The sequence below is a fragment of the Syngnathus typhle genome, linkage group LG1 (assembly GCF_033458585.1).
Source record: "Syngnathus typhle isolate RoL2023-S1 ecotype Sweden linkage group LG1, RoL_Styp_1.0, whole genome shotgun sequence".
Taxonomy (NCBI): Eukaryota; Metazoa; Chordata; class Actinopteri; order Syngnathiformes; family Syngnathidae; genus Syngnathus; species Syngnathus typhle.
In genome coordinates this window covers 25,170,423-25,186,765 of record NC_083738.1, presented here as the reverse complement: position 1 = coordinate 25,186,765, position 16,343 = coordinate 25,170,423, and the positions used below count along the sequence as shown (strand labels likewise).

At 49.1% G+C, this 16,343-nt stretch overlaps 1 protein-coding gene across 3 annotated transcripts in view; it reads right to left on the bottom strand.

The window, feature by feature from the left end:
- Window positions 1–16,343, bottom strand: part of adamtsl3 (ADAMTS-like 3) — a 32,653-nt gene that overhangs the window by 1,582 nt on the left and 14,728 nt on the right. For 2 of the 3 annotated variants that reach the window (XM_061284177.1, XM_061284173.1), the window contains exons 3-23: window positions 10,125–10,252; window positions 8,740–8,785; window positions 8,403–8,639; window positions 8,040–8,166; window positions 7,879–7,953; window positions 7,090–7,247; window positions 6,912–7,023; window positions 6,669–6,807; window positions 6,554–6,604; window positions 6,278–6,482; window positions 5,700–5,847; window positions 5,538–5,622; window positions 3,567–3,874; window positions 3,361–3,493; window positions 2,735–2,945; window positions 2,489–2,668; window positions 2,260–2,413; window positions 1,362–2,193; window positions 1,157–1,284; window positions 504–588; window positions 233–440 (exon numbers count right to left, since the gene is read on the bottom strand). In XM_061284177.1, coding sequence (XP_061140161.1) covers window positions 233–440; window positions 504–588; window positions 1,157–1,284; window positions 1,362–2,193; window positions 2,260–2,413; window positions 2,489–2,668; window positions 2,735–2,945; window positions 3,361–3,493; window positions 3,567–3,874; window positions 5,538–5,622; window positions 5,700–5,847; window positions 6,278–6,482; window positions 6,554–6,604; window positions 6,669–6,807; window positions 6,912–7,023; window positions 7,090–7,247; window positions 7,879–7,953; window positions 8,040–8,166; window positions 8,403–8,639; window positions 8,740–8,785; window positions 10,125–10,252 — 3,750 coding nt within the window. Of the gene's footprint in view, window positions 1–232; window positions 441–503; window positions 589–1,156; window positions 1,285–1,361; window positions 2,194–2,259; window positions 2,414–2,488; window positions 2,669–2,734; window positions 2,946–3,360; window positions 3,494–3,566; window positions 3,875–5,537; window positions 5,623–5,699; window positions 5,848–6,277; window positions 6,483–6,553; window positions 6,605–6,668; window positions 6,808–6,911; window positions 7,024–7,089; window positions 7,248–7,878; window positions 7,954–8,039; window positions 8,167–8,402; window positions 8,640–8,739; window positions 8,786–10,124; window positions 10,253–12,469; window positions 12,621–16,343 lie in introns of those variants that run through there. The other variant, XM_061284184.1, reaches the window with a different exon arrangement.

Sequence of the window (16,343 nt, the reverse complement as noted above, 5' to 3'; positions counted from 1 at the left end):
CCAAATGCTGCCACGTTGGAAGTTGACGCGCAGAGAATATTTACGGCATAAACACAGTATATCCAAAAGTATGTGTCGCGAGAAACACTGATGCAGTTTATGTCATGAAAGGCGAACGCCATATTTGAGTCGTGAGTCAGCGTTGGCATTGGCGCCAACAAGGTCAAAAAGCGAGGCCTCCTTAATGTTTCCATGACTTGTTAAGATGATTGGCTAGAAGGAGCGGGCTTACCAATCCCCAGTTGCTCGTAGCCCAAGCGACGCAGGGCAAAACGTTGCACGTCCTGATGTCGGAGGGTTTCCGCCCCGCGCCGAAGCAGCGCCGCTGCTCCACCTCCGTCGAGCCGCCCTCGGGGCCGTCCACGCAACGCACTCGTCTGGTCTGGGACCCGCCGCCGCAGCTGGCTGAGCACGCCGCCCAAGGGTCCGCGCGCCAACGACTTGAAGGGAGTTTTGTGAGATTTGAAAATGGATGACTAAAAATGTGCATTGCGGCCGCCAACCTGTGGGCAGCTGACTGGATGGTGCTGTTGCTCCTATCAGGGCAAAAGTAGCCATCAGCTTGGACGCAGTTTCTTCCTCCGCTTCCTGATAATACAGTGGATGGGAATTAAAGGAAAGGGAAAAACCCCAAAAAACAACAACAAAATAACTTGTCCTTAGACAGCCCCTTTTATTCTTTGGCCCTCAGAGCGTAGCGGCTTATCGTCTTTGAAACGTTCCCCCCCGAGCCTTCTAATTGTTGTCGTATGGGCGAGAAAAGCAGCGGTGCCGTCCGCCTTTTTGATTGCAATACAAAGAGGTTGCAAGCGGCGACGCTTTGAGGGGAGGTGGGACGGACGGCGCGGCTCTCAGGGGACTTCTGCTGATGGCACGCAGCACGCATTCTCCACCGCTGACTCAGCCAGGCAAGCCACGGCTTGGCGACCCAGTTTGAAAACATTTGCGGTGGCCGAGCGCATGAATGTGACTTCCCAGAAACAGCAAGTTTTCAACCCGAAAAAGTAGATATGTTTAAAAACGGAAGGCATCTCATTGTTGCTTTAGGAGGAAAAAAAATCCAGACCCAGAAAGTAAAAATCCTGCCATAGTTTGGCTTTAGCCACAGGTGCTTCGCACGGATTTCGGTTTTGCGGGTCCGGGATACGGTTCTCACCTGTAATCTGCAACCAAGACGAGCGTGAGGAAGACCCCAGCCGGTTTCTGGCGGTGCAGGTGTACAGACCCTCGTCGGACAGGTTCGGAGAGCGGATCCTTAGCGAGCCGCCGGGCAACATGTCTATTCTGCCGGTGCCAAGACAAGAATGGCCGCTCAGTTAAATCGTAATCTTGTTTGCAGTTCACGAGTCGTGCGGTCATACCTGCGATCGGAACGCAACGGTTTTCCATTTTTGGTCCAGGTTAGGGATGGTTCCGGGTAACCGAGAGTCTCACATCTGATCTCCAAACTGACATACGGTTTCCGCAGCAAAATCGGTCGCCCGACGTTGACGCTCGCGTCCGAAGACGATCCCGCTCTGACTTTCCAGGGGCTCTGGATGATCACCGGGCTTCTGTACCTGCTCGGCTGGCTTTTTGGGTTTGATTCCATTTCTGGATGGTGACGAGTTGACTCATTGGTCCCGTGGTGGGAAACGGACAGCTCGTCGACTAACTGAGCGACGGCTCGCTCGCCTTGCTTTCCTCCGAGGCTGCCGAGCTCATCCAGCCTCCGACTATCGAGAACGATGACATCGGGGATATCGAGAAGATCTCGCCTGTCTTCCGAGGTGGTCTTGTTCTTCTCAACCTTGAGCTGGAGCAAGCGCTCAACAATGTCGTCATACCCATCAGGCGACACTGAGGGCTCCTGTGCCCCCGTCGCTTCCGGTCTACGCAACTTGTGCTTGCCCCCAATGACCCGTAGGACCAAATGTTCTTTAACCCGGCCCGCCACGCAGGTGTACGTCCCGGCATCAGACGGGCCGACCTGCTGGATCTTCACTAACCCCAGAGGTGTCGCCAGGGGCTTCCCTTCTTTCAACCATTGGATATTTGCTTTGCGGATATGGCGGGCTGGACAGCGAAGGACCACAGTTGTCCAGGGGAGAAGATAGGCGGTGCCGCCAGCCATCAAATGGACCCTTTTACTCCTCCTCCATTGAACATAAACATTCCTCCGAGCCAGGATGGTAGACTCCGTTTTTAGCGAATCTGTGACAAAAAGTTGCACTCCTTTGGTTCTTCTCGTTACAATTTGTGAGTACGAGGGTGTCTTACTCTTGCAGAGTCTGAGAGAGCACGGTCGGATCCTGGTGGGCCGTCCAAGAGAGGAGCAATTGTTTGGAGCGACCGTGTGATACTGTCCGTCCTCGCCTTGCTTCATGCAGACTGCCTCCAGTCTTTGCATCCCATTTCCGCAAGTCGCCGAACACTGAAATTTTTTTTTTCAAAAAGTAAGTTATCATAACTTTAATTAAGCTAGTCTGATGGATCGGATCAAGGCTACCTGGGACCAGCTGGTGACCCACTGGGGCGGGCAGCGCTGCTCTGTGCTACAAAGCCGCTGGCTGGCCGGCACCTTGGCGGGACAAAAGGAGTCTGGCAACTCCAGGAAGCTTCCGTCGGCCAAGCGCTGTTTGCACACCACCCGTCTCCTCTCGACTCCATTCCCGCAACGACTGGAGCACTAAAAGCAACAAAGAAACAATCATCATGGTCTTGTGAAGGATCACTTCTTCATTTGTCTTTGTACCTTCCCCCATTCCTGCGTCTCCCACGTGGGGGGGCAGTCGAAGCGGTTGCAAGCCTGGATGGGGTTTGGTTTTGGATCGTGGCAGTTTTCATTTGGCAGAACCTCCGTGCTGTTGCTCCCCACGGACGGACGGCGAGCGCACGCTACGGTGCGGGACATCAGGCCGACCCCACAGGAAGCGGAGCATTGGCTCCACCCCCCTGCTTCCCACCTGTAAAGAGCATTACAACCAAGAATGTGAAGCACTTGAGATTTTTCTCACCCACACGCTGCGAGTTTGATGAACTAATCCTTCTCCCACTTCATGAATCCAGCCTACTTTAAACATTTTCATTTCCAAATGATTCATATTCACTCCGAGGCCCCCGAGGCCATTTCTCTTCACGAAGGGGGGGGTTACTATCCAAAGAGCGCAGCTTCACGTGGAAGTGCTCGGAGGCCTCGGGGAGAGCGCGCAAGGCCAAAGGAAACACGTGCGATGCAACGTTTGTTGTGCTTGAAAACAAGACTCGAGGCCTGCAAAAACAAGTTTTCAGCCTCCGCCATTGAAAGCGTGACGTTGCGAAAAAGTCATTCATTACATGTGCTCCTGAAAATATTCCAAAGCATGGCGGCGAGGATTTTACCTGGGGGGGCAAGGCTGCGTTTGACAGTCCAGGAGGAGCGGCGGGGGCCTGCGGGCGCTCACGCACAAACTCTGGTTTGCCGACGCCATCTTGGTCTGCTTGTTCAGGCAGATGACCACGGCTTCCTGCACACCTGAGATTCAAACGCCGCCGAGCGTGAACGGCGGTAAAAAAATGAGACGGGGATGACCGGGCGAGTTTCTTACCGCCTCCGCAACTCTTGGAACACTCGGTGAAGCCGTCGTATTCCCATTCGTGAAGCTCCTCTCCCTCGAGGTTCTCCTCCTCCGAGCCCTCCTCTTCCTCCTCCTGCTGCTCATCGTTGCCTTCTGACATGTGGCAGGGAATCCGGTGGCAGGCTTGACTCAGCGCAGGTTTGACGCCTTTGCATTCTTCGTCGGGGAGGTCGGCCACGGTCTGGGAGAAGGAGAGCAAGACTCGGCACTTGACTGTGCGCCGCTGAGTCCCGGTGCCGCACGTTCTGCTGCAAGGCTGCCAAGCGCCGGGGATGAAGCTGCGAATGGGACACGAGCGTCAGACAAGTTAGTGGCCGCATTTATATATCGTTTTTATTTCCTTTTGATTTTTGTTATATTCACTGAATTTGTTTTCAGAGGAGGTTTTATTAATTTTTATCAGTTTTTCTTTTTTGGGGAAATTTTTGTTTTGTTTTAAAAATAGCTTTGTTACATTATGGAGCATTTGAGCAGACGCATATTAAAACAGAAATAAATACATTGAAAATGAACACAGAACGCTCATGTATAATATTAATTAAAAAGTAATTTTTTAAGGACATTTACTTTAAGTTCAGTAACATTTAGTTTCAGCTAGTTTTGTTTATAAAACATTTTTCTTTTCCTTCATTAACAAAAATGTTTTTACATTTTAATCTTTTTGTTGACGATAATAACCTCGCTTGACCTTCTCGAGTAACTTGCCAAGGAGTCAAAAATACAACAGTACCTTTGTTTTTTTCTTTAGTATTTTTTTTCTTTATCTCCACCCCCCCCCCCCCCCCCAGACACACGTTTCATATCAATCCAACTTCCTGAGGAATGCTAATTAAAAATAAATAAATAAAAGTGTCAGCTCGATTTAACAGATCACAGAGCGGATTTTCGGTTAGAATCAAAAACGCTTTCAAGGTCGTGCGTGATGACTAAAAGCCGTTGGCTCCTGCTCATTAACACAAGATGGATGAACACGTCTGAATCATCTCGTCGCGCAGTCATGCTAGCTCCTTCGCGATGCGTTTAGCCTTCACAAAGAGAAGACATCCAGCAAAAGATGTTTGTGAGTTAGCGTGCTGTCTTCCGTGAGACAGATGTTTGCAATCAGCGCCAAAGGCTCTTCCTAATCTCATCAATTACATTTCCGACAGTGGAAATATTTCATTGAGTCTTTTTTTTTTTTGTCTTTTGGGGTAAACTCAATCCAGGGCTAGCTAGTCTTTGTAATTTTCTCCCATATGGTTAGCAGAGACGCTATTAGTGTTGGCATGTGACCGAGGCTATATTACACGCATATATTTGCGGCGGGAAGAAGGCGCTCCTCCGTCGCAGCTTTCTCACTTCAGAGATGAGTCAAAGTCGCAGATGTTTCAAAACTGGCGAACACGCTCGCTAATGCGAGTCACGCATCGCGCCGGGCCCCGCTCCAAAAGTCTTTGGAGGATAGCCGGCCTTTATTAGTCGATCGATACGCACGACAAAAACATCTGTAACATCTGCCGGTGTGCTGGAGCAACACGGGCCGCCGGACGTTTTTTTTCGCCCTCTCCTGTTGCTTTCAACTCGGCTTTTGTTACCTTACGTGACCCCGTACATCACATTTACGAGCGGGATCTGACATCGCAGGTGCTCGGCGGAGGAAAGGAAGCGTGAAACATCGACCTTGGGAGAAAGCGAACAATGAGCAAATCTCGCTTGGGCCCGACCCAATCTAGTTAAAGTGTGAATTGAGTTTATCCACGCTGTTCTTTCACGCTGCTTGATTTATAAGACACATGACGTATTCGGAGCCCGACGCCAAACAGCGCATGCTGTGTTTTGACAGGTGCGGACGACAGGTGCACGCTGGAAACTGCCGGCGGCTCTCGCGACCGCAATCCCGTCGAGGTCCGGGGAAAGCTGTCAGCGCCGAGTCTTATTTGGACCGTGGGCTCAGTAACTCACTTTGGCTCCTCGGTCACAAGCGTCTCCTCGTGCAGCTCGATGGCCTGCTTATGCCACAGCGGTTTGGCCTCCACCGGGAGTGTATCTGAAGGAAGGGGAAAAAAAAAAAAAAAGTCAGGCCGGGTTGCTAAACGGTTTTCCTTGCATGATTTCCAAACGCACCGATGGCTTTGTAGCAAGGCACAGTGACCAGGCACTCCTCCTTAATGTGGGGCTTGGTGGTGGGGTCGCAGCCTCCTGCGTGGAGCCCTCGGTGATCCATGCAGAGCACCACCCGGTAGCGCAGACCCTGACCGCATGTCACAGTGCACTGAAGAAGCGAGGGAGGGGGGCGGCAGTTAATACCATTCACCTCGCATATATTCAGAGATAAAGCTGTGTTAGTTGGCTAGCCCTCGTCCTGTTCTAAATGTCTTGGCCTTTGACTCGAGGGGAGAGGAGGGGGGACGGGACGGTCCAAAAATCCCCCACTGGTGTCTGAACAGGAGTGAACTTTGTGTGTTCTCTGCCAAACCAAGCATTTAAAAAAAAAAAAAAGGCAAGTTCCGGGAAGAATGTGCAAGGTAACCTGCATCCAAGTTTTTTTTTTTTCCTTTGCCTCTGTTTGTATGGCGGCCATTGAAGAGGAAATAATGGAGTCTGTTGCAATAACAAGTATTCACTATTTAGGAGGAATTTCAAATGCACTACAACCTTCACAGGTGAATTTCCATGAACTATAAAAATGCATTTGAACTTACAGGTGACCACTCCTGGGCCATCCAGGTGGGGCACTCAAAGGTGTTGCAGGGTTGCAAGACGGCCATCTTGGGGGCGTAAAGGCACTTCCACTCGTCAGTGGCGCTGACGATCCCCTGCATGTCTTCCTCCACGCAGGAAACCGAGCGACTTTGGGTGCCCCCGTTGCAGGAAGTGGAGCAGGCCGTCCAAGGGCCGCTCTCCCATCTTACGAGACAAGATCCAAAAGGTTGAAACAGGTGCTGGACCTCGTGGATTTCTTGAAGGAGTTTACGTACCGAGGCAGGGGGTGGTAGAGGTCATACGGCATGATCTGCTTGTAGCCGTCGCTAAAAAGACAAAAGATGTCCAGTCAAATTTCGAGCCTTCAAAAAAAGCAAATAAGAACGCAACCTGGCCAAGCAGGGCTCCAAGTTGCACTCCTGCAGTTTGGGTTTGGGCTTGCTGTTCTCCGGGTAATAATGGCAGTATTGGTCCGCCACCACTCGGCCGCCACGCAGGTCGAAGCACTCTGCGGACGTCAGCTGGTACCCTGAGTCGAGGAAAGTAGAACTCGTTCACTACCAATGACGGCTATAGACGTCAAATATTTATGTGATTATTGGGATGTCAGTCAATCTTCAGATCACAACTTACCGCCACCACAAGTGACAGAGCAAGGGAAGAAGTCAGTTTCCCTCCAGCGGTGGACGATGGGTTGGTAGAATATGTACTGGGTGACACTGTCTGGTCCACTTGCAAACTGGACCTGACGGAAAAATATGGTTCTGATTCCATACGTGTAGGCTGGATAAGGTTTTGACTCCACGCTTACCTGGATGGTGAAATCAGCCCCGAGCGGCCCTGGAATTCGGAGGACTTCCTTATCGGAGAGTTTCTGGTAGTCCAAGGTGGTGTTTTCCAGTTGGTACTGGCCTGATTTATCCAAGATAAGTTGACCTTTCACCCCTTGCAGAGTTTTACTCTCCACATCTACAAAAAAAAAAAAAAAAGGGAACAGAGGAGAAATAAGTCTTTGATTCGCACTACAATTGTCACAGTCTTGCATTCGGCGGACATTTTGCATCCTTGGCGAGCGGCGTTCTCTTCGCGAGCCAACCGTGACCACATTTCAAACAAACAGGCACGAAATGTGCTTGAAGTCACTCCCTTGGACGTGCTGCTCTAAGCTCTTCGAGTTTTTGACCTCACTTCAACCCTGACAAGACGGCAACGTGGATTTCCAACAAGGACATTAAGGGCAACGAAAACATCGGCGAGCACGGGAAGGAGCGCGAACCGACAACAGTCAACACATGGTTCCGATTTGCATGCCAAAAGGAGAATGAAAAAGCTCGCCATTGAGAAAAAGCGGGCTTGGGAAAGAAAGCTCACGTGAAAGGAAAACATACAGAAGGTCAAACGCACGATTAGCGACTGATTCAATTTGTCAGCTGTTGACAGTTGATGGAAGCATCTGCTGCTGGCTCCAAAAGCTTTGTTTTTTTTTGGCATCGGATTAAAACATGTTAAGGCTATAAGAAATGCATTTGAGGCTATCAGGTACAAGTTTGATATCTGGCTGATTTGGATGGGAGAGCACCCTGGACCTACCAGGACTTACACAAGTGATCCGGGCCTTTTAGGATCAGACGTACTTGTCGACTCTTGAAGGGGATGACGACGACCGTGTCCTCCGCTTCACAAGAAGATGGAGGAGCACAAGATGTATGTTAACGAAGTCATTTAACCGGTGTAACGACCAAATCTCAGCATTGGACGTACTTTTTCCAGAGGCATGCTGGGATTTGTAGTGCCCTCGCATCAGCCTGCACGAGGAGCCGTCGCCATTGCAGACGCCGCAGTTGTCTTCTTTGGCCGCGCTCCCCAACTCTAAATCGCAGCCGACAATCTAAATAAAACACAGCGGTGACGGGACGTTGTGATTTCCTAGGAACGTTGATCATTCGAGTGTATTTACATAGATTAACACCATTACTTATGAATAATAACATAATTAGCTCATTTTCCACCAGCCCAGTCAAACTGAATCGTTGACGTCTATAGCCGTCAATGGCAGTGAATGAGTTAAAAATGAAGACGAAGAACAAATTGTGTTCAGGCTGCTCTTTCGGTATCCTTTCCCACCTGGCACACGCCACTGATGCACATGTCTAACGACTCGGTGTAGCAACGCGTCCCGTCTAGAACCTTGGGCGCCAACTCCACCAGCAGTCCGGATTCCTTGGCTTTGCACTTGAGTGCGCACGGGTTGTTCGGGTCGTTGTACACGGGCAGCCACTCGTGGTACTGGCCCTGGAAGCGCACGTCGGCGTGGGCTGAACACTGCTGCGCCCGGAAGTCTCCGGCGTCCACCGGACAATCCTGAGGATGAGAAAACGTCATGATGCTTTCCATCGAGGGAAAAAAAAAAAGATTTGCGTTACAAATACGAAGCGGCAACATATGAAGATGCCGAACTTACCACATTACTGCATGTGCGATATTTGATATTCTGCCCTTCGCAGGTCCTAGAGGAGAAGCAAGGGGGGGGGGGGGGGGGGAAAGGAGCACTTGTGTGAACTGGCTTTGGCCGCTGTTGAATCATGAGGCGAACCACAATACACGCCAGTCATCTGCACCCAAAAGGCGGTGGTTAACTCCACATTTGCTCAAAACTTTTCGCTTGTGGCCAGCCACAAGCGCGCGAGGTTCTGCGGCGAGCTGGCAAAGACATAATAGCGGCGGGCCGTACCGTGTGAGCATGCGTCCGGCGCAACACTGCGCTACTATAGTCAACGTAGATTTATCACACTTTGAAATCTGCTGACCTTTAATAAAACGAAGACGTTTACAAAAATAAACATTTCTCATCGATCCGTGCCAAGATAAATCTCTAACGAGTCCAAAAGCACGGTGGCAGACAACCACGAGGGAACCAGGCCGTCGCCTTCCAGTTTTTGATGCTATGCAGGACTGTTGAGACCAGCCTCAAAAGCACCCAGCGTGGAATGTGAATTCTGGGGTTCTGAGGTTTGGTTTTACTGCTAGTTGCTAATTGCTAGCGCTTATTTACGCTGCATATAGCGGACAAAGTCGTTAAGCCCCAATCCAATTCCACCTAGTGGTAGCGTTTTGGTATGAAAGAGTCCCAAAACGATGTGGCGAAGCTAACTCAGCTAGCCTGCCTTTTTGTTCCAATGGCTAATGGAGCGAGGCGATCCATCTGGCTACGTTTGGTGGTTTTGGGTGGGTGATACATGCTGGGAAGTGTAAAGTAGCAAAATGCAATGAAGTCACACCGTGGCTACTGCCCAGTCTGTAAACGTGACGTTGCTAGAAAACCTACGAGTTCTTTTGTCCTCACTTGTTGTCCTTGGTTCCGCAAGTCCTTTGCTAAAGACCCCAAGCTTAGATTTGACTTTGGAATAGTCATCCATTTTCATTCCTCTTGTCAGGAATGAACTCGGGCCCGCCTCTTTGGATGTCTGGATAGTTTTAGTAGCTGGTTGAGCAGCATTTCGGGAACTCTGCTCGCAGACTATGCTAGGTTGACTCACGCTATTAGGCCAATTGTCTGGGTTTATTTGGCGGAACGACTGGGAGCAGCAGAGAGAGGCCGACCAGATTGAATTTTAAAGCCAAATGATGGCAGTTTAATAGAAAGCAGCCGCACTGCAGGCGGGAGGCTTTCTCTTTCAAAAAGTCCAAATGAGTCTGGAGAACGTTTGAACGCACGCTTACAAATTGGCCACGAGATGTTTCCATTTATCCAAAGGTCAACGAGGTTTTCCATTTTCTAAATACGGCTCGTGCGATCCGGGCCTCTCTCTAGCGTTTGCCATTCGTGATGACTAAAAATAGACTTACTTGGAACTGAGGCATCGTCGGAGGGAATACGACGCTCCTCCTCCGCAGGTACGGGAACATTCGCTCCACGAGCCCCAGGCGTCCCACAGAGTGTCTCGGTCCTCTTCGGAACGGGCCGTCCGAGAGCTCTGCGTGTCGAGAAAGCATCGTGAGATCAAACATCGCCCTTCTGCTTCACTTCAGGCCCGACGTGCGCTCCCTGCTTTCGATGGCGCGCTGCCGCCAGATTTGGCAACACAGCTCGGAATATTTCCGCAGCATCCAAAGTCAATATTATGAGAAGATGAATTTTTGTGACTCTGAGGACAACGTGCTTCTCAAATGGCGAGTGACAGCCAGAAAAAAACGTGATCCTCCCCATCTATCCATCCATCATGCCCCCCCGACCCCCTAGTGGTGGGGGCACGGGGGCGGGGCTTCATTTTCTCGTGATTTAATAGGACAGATTCATTAAGCTGTAAAACAATGTGTTTATTTTGAAAAGGTCGGCATGGTCATGTGATAGGCATCACCTCCGTCTGACTGCATGCGTGTTATGTTGACGACGCCGTCGGCGGTGCGTGGAATGACGCCCGAGGGTGAGAAGCGAGGCAGGCTAAGCTGGCATTCATCAAAATAAGCTGCCGCTCCCGACAGGCCGGAGACCCTGTGTTGCCTCTTTTTCACACATCAAAAAAAAAAATAATACTGGAAGAAACGCTGGGACAAATCATCCAACCACCCGTGGTAGTGGGAATGCGTCTGAAAAGACTTGAGCTGCAAACGCTTTCAATCAAATAATCTGCCACTCATCGGAGGATTTAAACTGGTGAAGAAATGCAAAGGGAGGGAAACAAAAAAGACCTTCGTATCATTTCACGCAATAGCCGAATCACACAAAGACGGTATTTTGCATTTACATTTATCCCCCCACAGCTACCTCAAAACACCTCCCAAGTCAGAAAAAACCCAAAACTCAAGACTTGAGCTGAGTGATCACTCAAAGCCGTAGGTGTGTCAAACCCAAGGCCTGAGGGCCAGATACGGCCCGCCATATCATTTTATGTGGCCCGCAAAGACAAATTTTGCATCAACTTTGTGTCGTTAATAAAATTACAAATTGCCTTCACTTTAAAAATAGAGATATTGCTTGCAATTTGTCTTTTTAAACTATTCGAACCGTTTTTACTAGTCTCTCATTTCAATCTAGTTATTCGTCAGTTTGTTGACAATCATAATCGTCCTCCGAGGGAAACTAGAAGAAGCAAAAGAGGAAAATATGTCGACCATCAAAAAAAGTTTTTTTTACGTACTTCGTCCTGCTCAGTCAACAACAACAATAATAGATTCAAATTTCTAGTCCACCTGAGAGCTTCTACTGCATTCAAGATCATTTTTATATTTCAGTTGAGACACAGTAGCAAAAAGAGAGCACATGGAACCAGCGTTCATCTTATTCGAAACGTGCGTGTCGTGAATGTAAACGGCGGCCGGAGCCAAAGAGGATGGCAGCCGCCAACGCAGACCGCAGCCAACGCAACGGCGCTACTTTTAACTTTGTGTGCTAGCCAACTCCCCTCAATGTTTGGATCCACAGTAAATAAACAGACTTTGTCGGGCAGCCTCTTAATTCTCCTCCTTTTGAAAGGCAATCAGAGAATTTTGCAGTCAGCTGGCGAGCCAAGAGAGCCGGAGGCCCGACAAGGCTGGTGGAGAGACGAGAGGACAAGAAGGACGGAGGACGGAGAATTGGCTACCGGCTACGCTATTGTTCTCCGTGCAAGCGGGATAATAGAAGCTCCTGCGAGGATTCGAAGCTAATAATCAAACGGCTCGCGTGTCCGCTTGGCGGCTATCTAATCCGTCGGAGCGCATTGGGGACACGCTGAGCTCGTTTGCATGGCGGATGGGAAAAGCAGAAAGGCGGCCCGTGTACTCAATCAAGCGGAACGGCGGAAATGAGCGAAAGCGCCGATGCTCGCTGATGGACAGAGTCAATGCGAGTCACCTGTCAGCACCGTGAGGACATTTTCCTGGACGGGTGGAAGGGAAACCCGACTCGTACACACACACACACACACACTGGATTGGCCTTGTCAGGTTGGCAAGACATTCGATAGGTGCACATCTGCTCAATCCCTTGTCTTGTGCATCGTTGCATCCTAACTAAAAAAAACGGGATGGGGGGGGCGGGGGTGACCTCAAGGGAAGGAAAGGGACACTTTTCAGTCGCTGCAGTAAAGCCGAAAGGACATCCAGGCGTGACCAGGCGCCGCTCTGGAGTGCCAAGCCGCATAGTAAACAACATTTAAGGATGCAAATGCAGATGTGGTGAAGACGAGAAGAAAAGAGAGATGTTACAGTACCATGATGAGAATCGCCGTGAGAAGCAGTTTGCAAGATGTTGAAGGCTCCATGAAGCCTGACCAAGCCGTCGGTGCTCCTCTTTGGGTTAATCTAAACGTCTGGTCCGCCTGTAGCCTTCGTTCTGCGCCGAGGGTCCTTAGTAGTAACTTGGAGTTGGGGAAGGGAGGGAGGGATGGTGGGAGGGAGGGAGGAGTGTATATTTGTACGTGCAATGTGAGGAGTGGGGGGAGGCCTCAAGTCTGGCACAGGAGCCAATCAATAAATGGGCTTCACTCAAGCGTGCAAAGAGTTGGAGGGCAGCTGCAAGTTCACACGTTTGCGTCAATTAGGATGTCCAACGGAGTTTGATCTTCTCGATGCTCACGTAAGGTCTCCTCTTCGCTCGCTCGTCCCGTTTTGCTTCTGGACAGGCCCACCGGGTTTTTATTGAGAATGTCCCAAAAAATACATAGATTAAAAAAAAAAAAAAAGGTTGTGACTGCGAACGAGCCCCATGTAAATCATCTCTTCTCGCAAAAAGCGGTCAGGAGTGACGTCGCCTTTCATAACATCTGGCATTTTAGGCCCAGAGCATGTGGAGTGGAGGTGGGGAGCCGTCCAGGTGGATGGACAATTCTGGGGGAAAAACAAGCAGCTGGATGGACGTCTTTTGGCATAAACCGAGAGACTTTCCACTTTCTGCAATGGCACGAAACAAAACAAAAAAAAATCTAGTGCCAGCCGGTGATCAAGCCAAATCTCGCACCACAAATGGACATCCACTTGACCCCATTGCGGGCGGCGCCAAGGGGAAAGAGCCTTTCCACAATCCCGATGTTTGCTTTCAGAAGAAATCCGTCTCATATTTGCAAGTGCAAAAGTACAGAAAATAAACCGCCGCATTTGGCTTGACAACGAGGGCTGCCGAAGAAGGAAATGAATGTGTTTGATTGACAACCCGCTGGACCACAACATTGCTGGAGGTTTTTCGGACTCCAAGCAACAAAGTCGTGAAGGTTAATCATGGTGAATATCGGCGTCTCACGCAAGACTTCCCGAGCATTTGAATTTTACCACTGTTGTTACCACGGCAACCCCAGATCACCTGCTTCACTGGTTGGCGTGGCCCCTCGTAATATTTCTCAACTAAAAAAGGGCACATTTATGTAGTTCTCTACGCTCTAGGCATGATTTACATCAAAGTTATTGTTAAAACAGCTTTCTGGGCAGCTGCCTTCAAATGTTTTACCAGGATTGATTTTTTTTTTTTTTTTTTTTTTTTTAACGACCCGCAGCTGAATAGCGACCGCATTTCCCAATGCTTGTCCAAAGCCGGCGATCGGAATAGAGATGTAATTCCCCAGCGCCGCTCCAAGTTAAGACAGATGGAAGGTGAACGACTAAACTGCAGTTTTATCGAGTTCTTTGAAGTACACCTAATAAAATTGTCTTTTTTTTTTTTTTTACTTGTTTGAACTCACCGCAATTTTTAGCTACCGGTCTTATGTTTGAGGATTAGCGTAAAGTCGATTCAAGTGAGCCATAATCCCAATTTGCTCACTGCATTTTATTTCTCACTGAAGAAATTAGCACCAAAAGAGACGTCGAGCCGCGGTTTCAATTTTCATCCTGAAAAACGGAGTCGCATCGCTTACATGTGTTTTTCATTGCTGGCGATGTATTAGGTGTTGTCGTTGGCTCGGGAACAAGCGGAGAAAGCGATCGTCACGTGATGAAGGTGCTGAAAGTGAGGTTTGAACCCGTTTGGAGCGTCCTCTGCTATCGATTTGCGCCTCGGTCAGATAATGATGCAATAACAAGGAGCGCGAGGCGGCACTTGAGTTCCTCGCCGTGACCCGCGCCTGACCTATAAACGGCAACGATTAAAGGAGGGGAGGGAGAAAAAAATAAATAAATCTCAAGCGCAACCCATAAATTTCTCTTTTGATATCCGCGCAATTAAAGTTTCAACAAGGCATGTATCAAACAATTCCTCCACCTGTCATGAAGGCTCTTGTCTGGATTCCAGCAAAGTTCAAAAGAAGGAGAAAAAAAAAATACATTAACCTCAGTTGCTCCTGAACTCGGTTTGAATATAAATCAACAAGACAAATCCAAGCTTGATAAATGAGGTTGCGGTTTTGACCACGATCTCCACAAATGCGAGAAGCTTGAAATTGAACAAACTTGTCAATACAAATTTTTCGAACAGTGAAGTATCATCCTGCAATACAAAGACAAATTTCTTTGACAGTTTACAAAGCACAATCAACCTCTTTTTCTGTCCGGTTCACACTGGTCCACTTAACGGAGCAAGACAAAAAGTGGCAACATGACTCACCAGCATCGATTAAACCTCTCAAACAGCTTTTCCGAAAACCCCCAGCTGTCTAAATACGCTACCGTGATGAGAGCTTAATCGCTGCTCGGCCAGTAAATACCGCGAGGAGGCGAGAAAAGGCAAACAAGGACGTCATTTTAAACACTTTCTCGTTGGTGCGGATGCATTCAGCTCAGCAGTGACACCTAGTGGCTACGATTAGAAACGACCAGCAGTCAAGTCTTAATTAACCGCGTTTGAGGCACCTCGACGTCGCCCCCTTGTGAGGAGGAGCCACAATTCACTTCCTTGTCATTATCCCAAGTGAGGTCGCTGAGAATTTGTTGAGGAATGCTGTCGGTTTGCTTGTGGTCCAACCTGGAAAACCCCAGGCGCCGCAAATAATTGCCCAACAATTTGCAGTCCAAACAAACCCTTCCTTATCGCAATTACTGCAAGGAATGCGAGCAGGGAGGGGAGGGGGGGTGGTGATAACATCACAATCACGTCGATCAATTGATCGATGGCCGTGAATCCGATCAGATATCTTTGCGTTTGAAATCGTCAATCATAGGCCCGTGCGGCTTCCCAACAGAATGTTTTCATGAGGGACATCCTCGTTGCGTGTAATCGCCCATAAATTTGGAGGCTTCGCCGGGTCGCCTCATTTTGTGATTTGGGGATGGAAGGAATAGTTGAGGAGGCGGGAAAACACATGTTGCAACAGGAAACATATTCCCTCAAGAAGAAATCATTTTCCAACCCTCGACTTGTTCTGTAAACGCCTCGCAAGTTCATCCATCTTTCGAGGAGACCTGCTTCGTTTAATCAGGTGAACCCGATCAAATTTTTCAATTTGGATTTTTTTGAATTGAGTCAACCCGTCATTCATTTTCTTCTCTTTCAGATCCATTTGAAAACTTCTCTCCATCTGGTTCTCGGGCTTCTTCTGTCGTCTGCATTTTCTCTTCTAACATACCGTCCTTGGGTTCTTCTCATCAGTCTTGCTTCTTGTATTCCCTTCCCTTGAACTTGGGTTACCTTCACTGCCGCATTTGTTTCTGACTCTGTCCTTTCGAGTCACTGCGGACATCCATCAGCATCAATTTCATAACATCTAGCTACTTTTCTTTTCTTTTGCTTTCCCGAGTCGTGCCGCTTCTGTAATACATCACGGCTGGTCCAAGCACTTTACATTTTACTCTACCGGGACTCTTGTTACATATCCCATCCAAGCCCCGCCTCTTTTTTTTTGTACGTCTCCAGGGCTGACTACTTTCCATCAACACAAAGAGACTTAAAATATTCATCAAAGGCTTATCTCAATGTTCTCGAAATGTTTGGTCCAAGTGGGCCTTGTCTTCCAAGCGCTGTTCACTTTTCAGCTTGGCAAGCGTTGCCAAGGTTATCGCTCCCATTTTGAGAGCATTTTCTCGGCGGGTTCCAGCATATTCAAAAGTGTGTGTGTGTAGCTGCAGGTGTGCGTTTGCAGCGGTTGGACGGACCCAACAGGGACGCCAGCACACACTCCCCCGCCAAGACCATAACCTTCTGTCGATATGTTAGCCGCACGC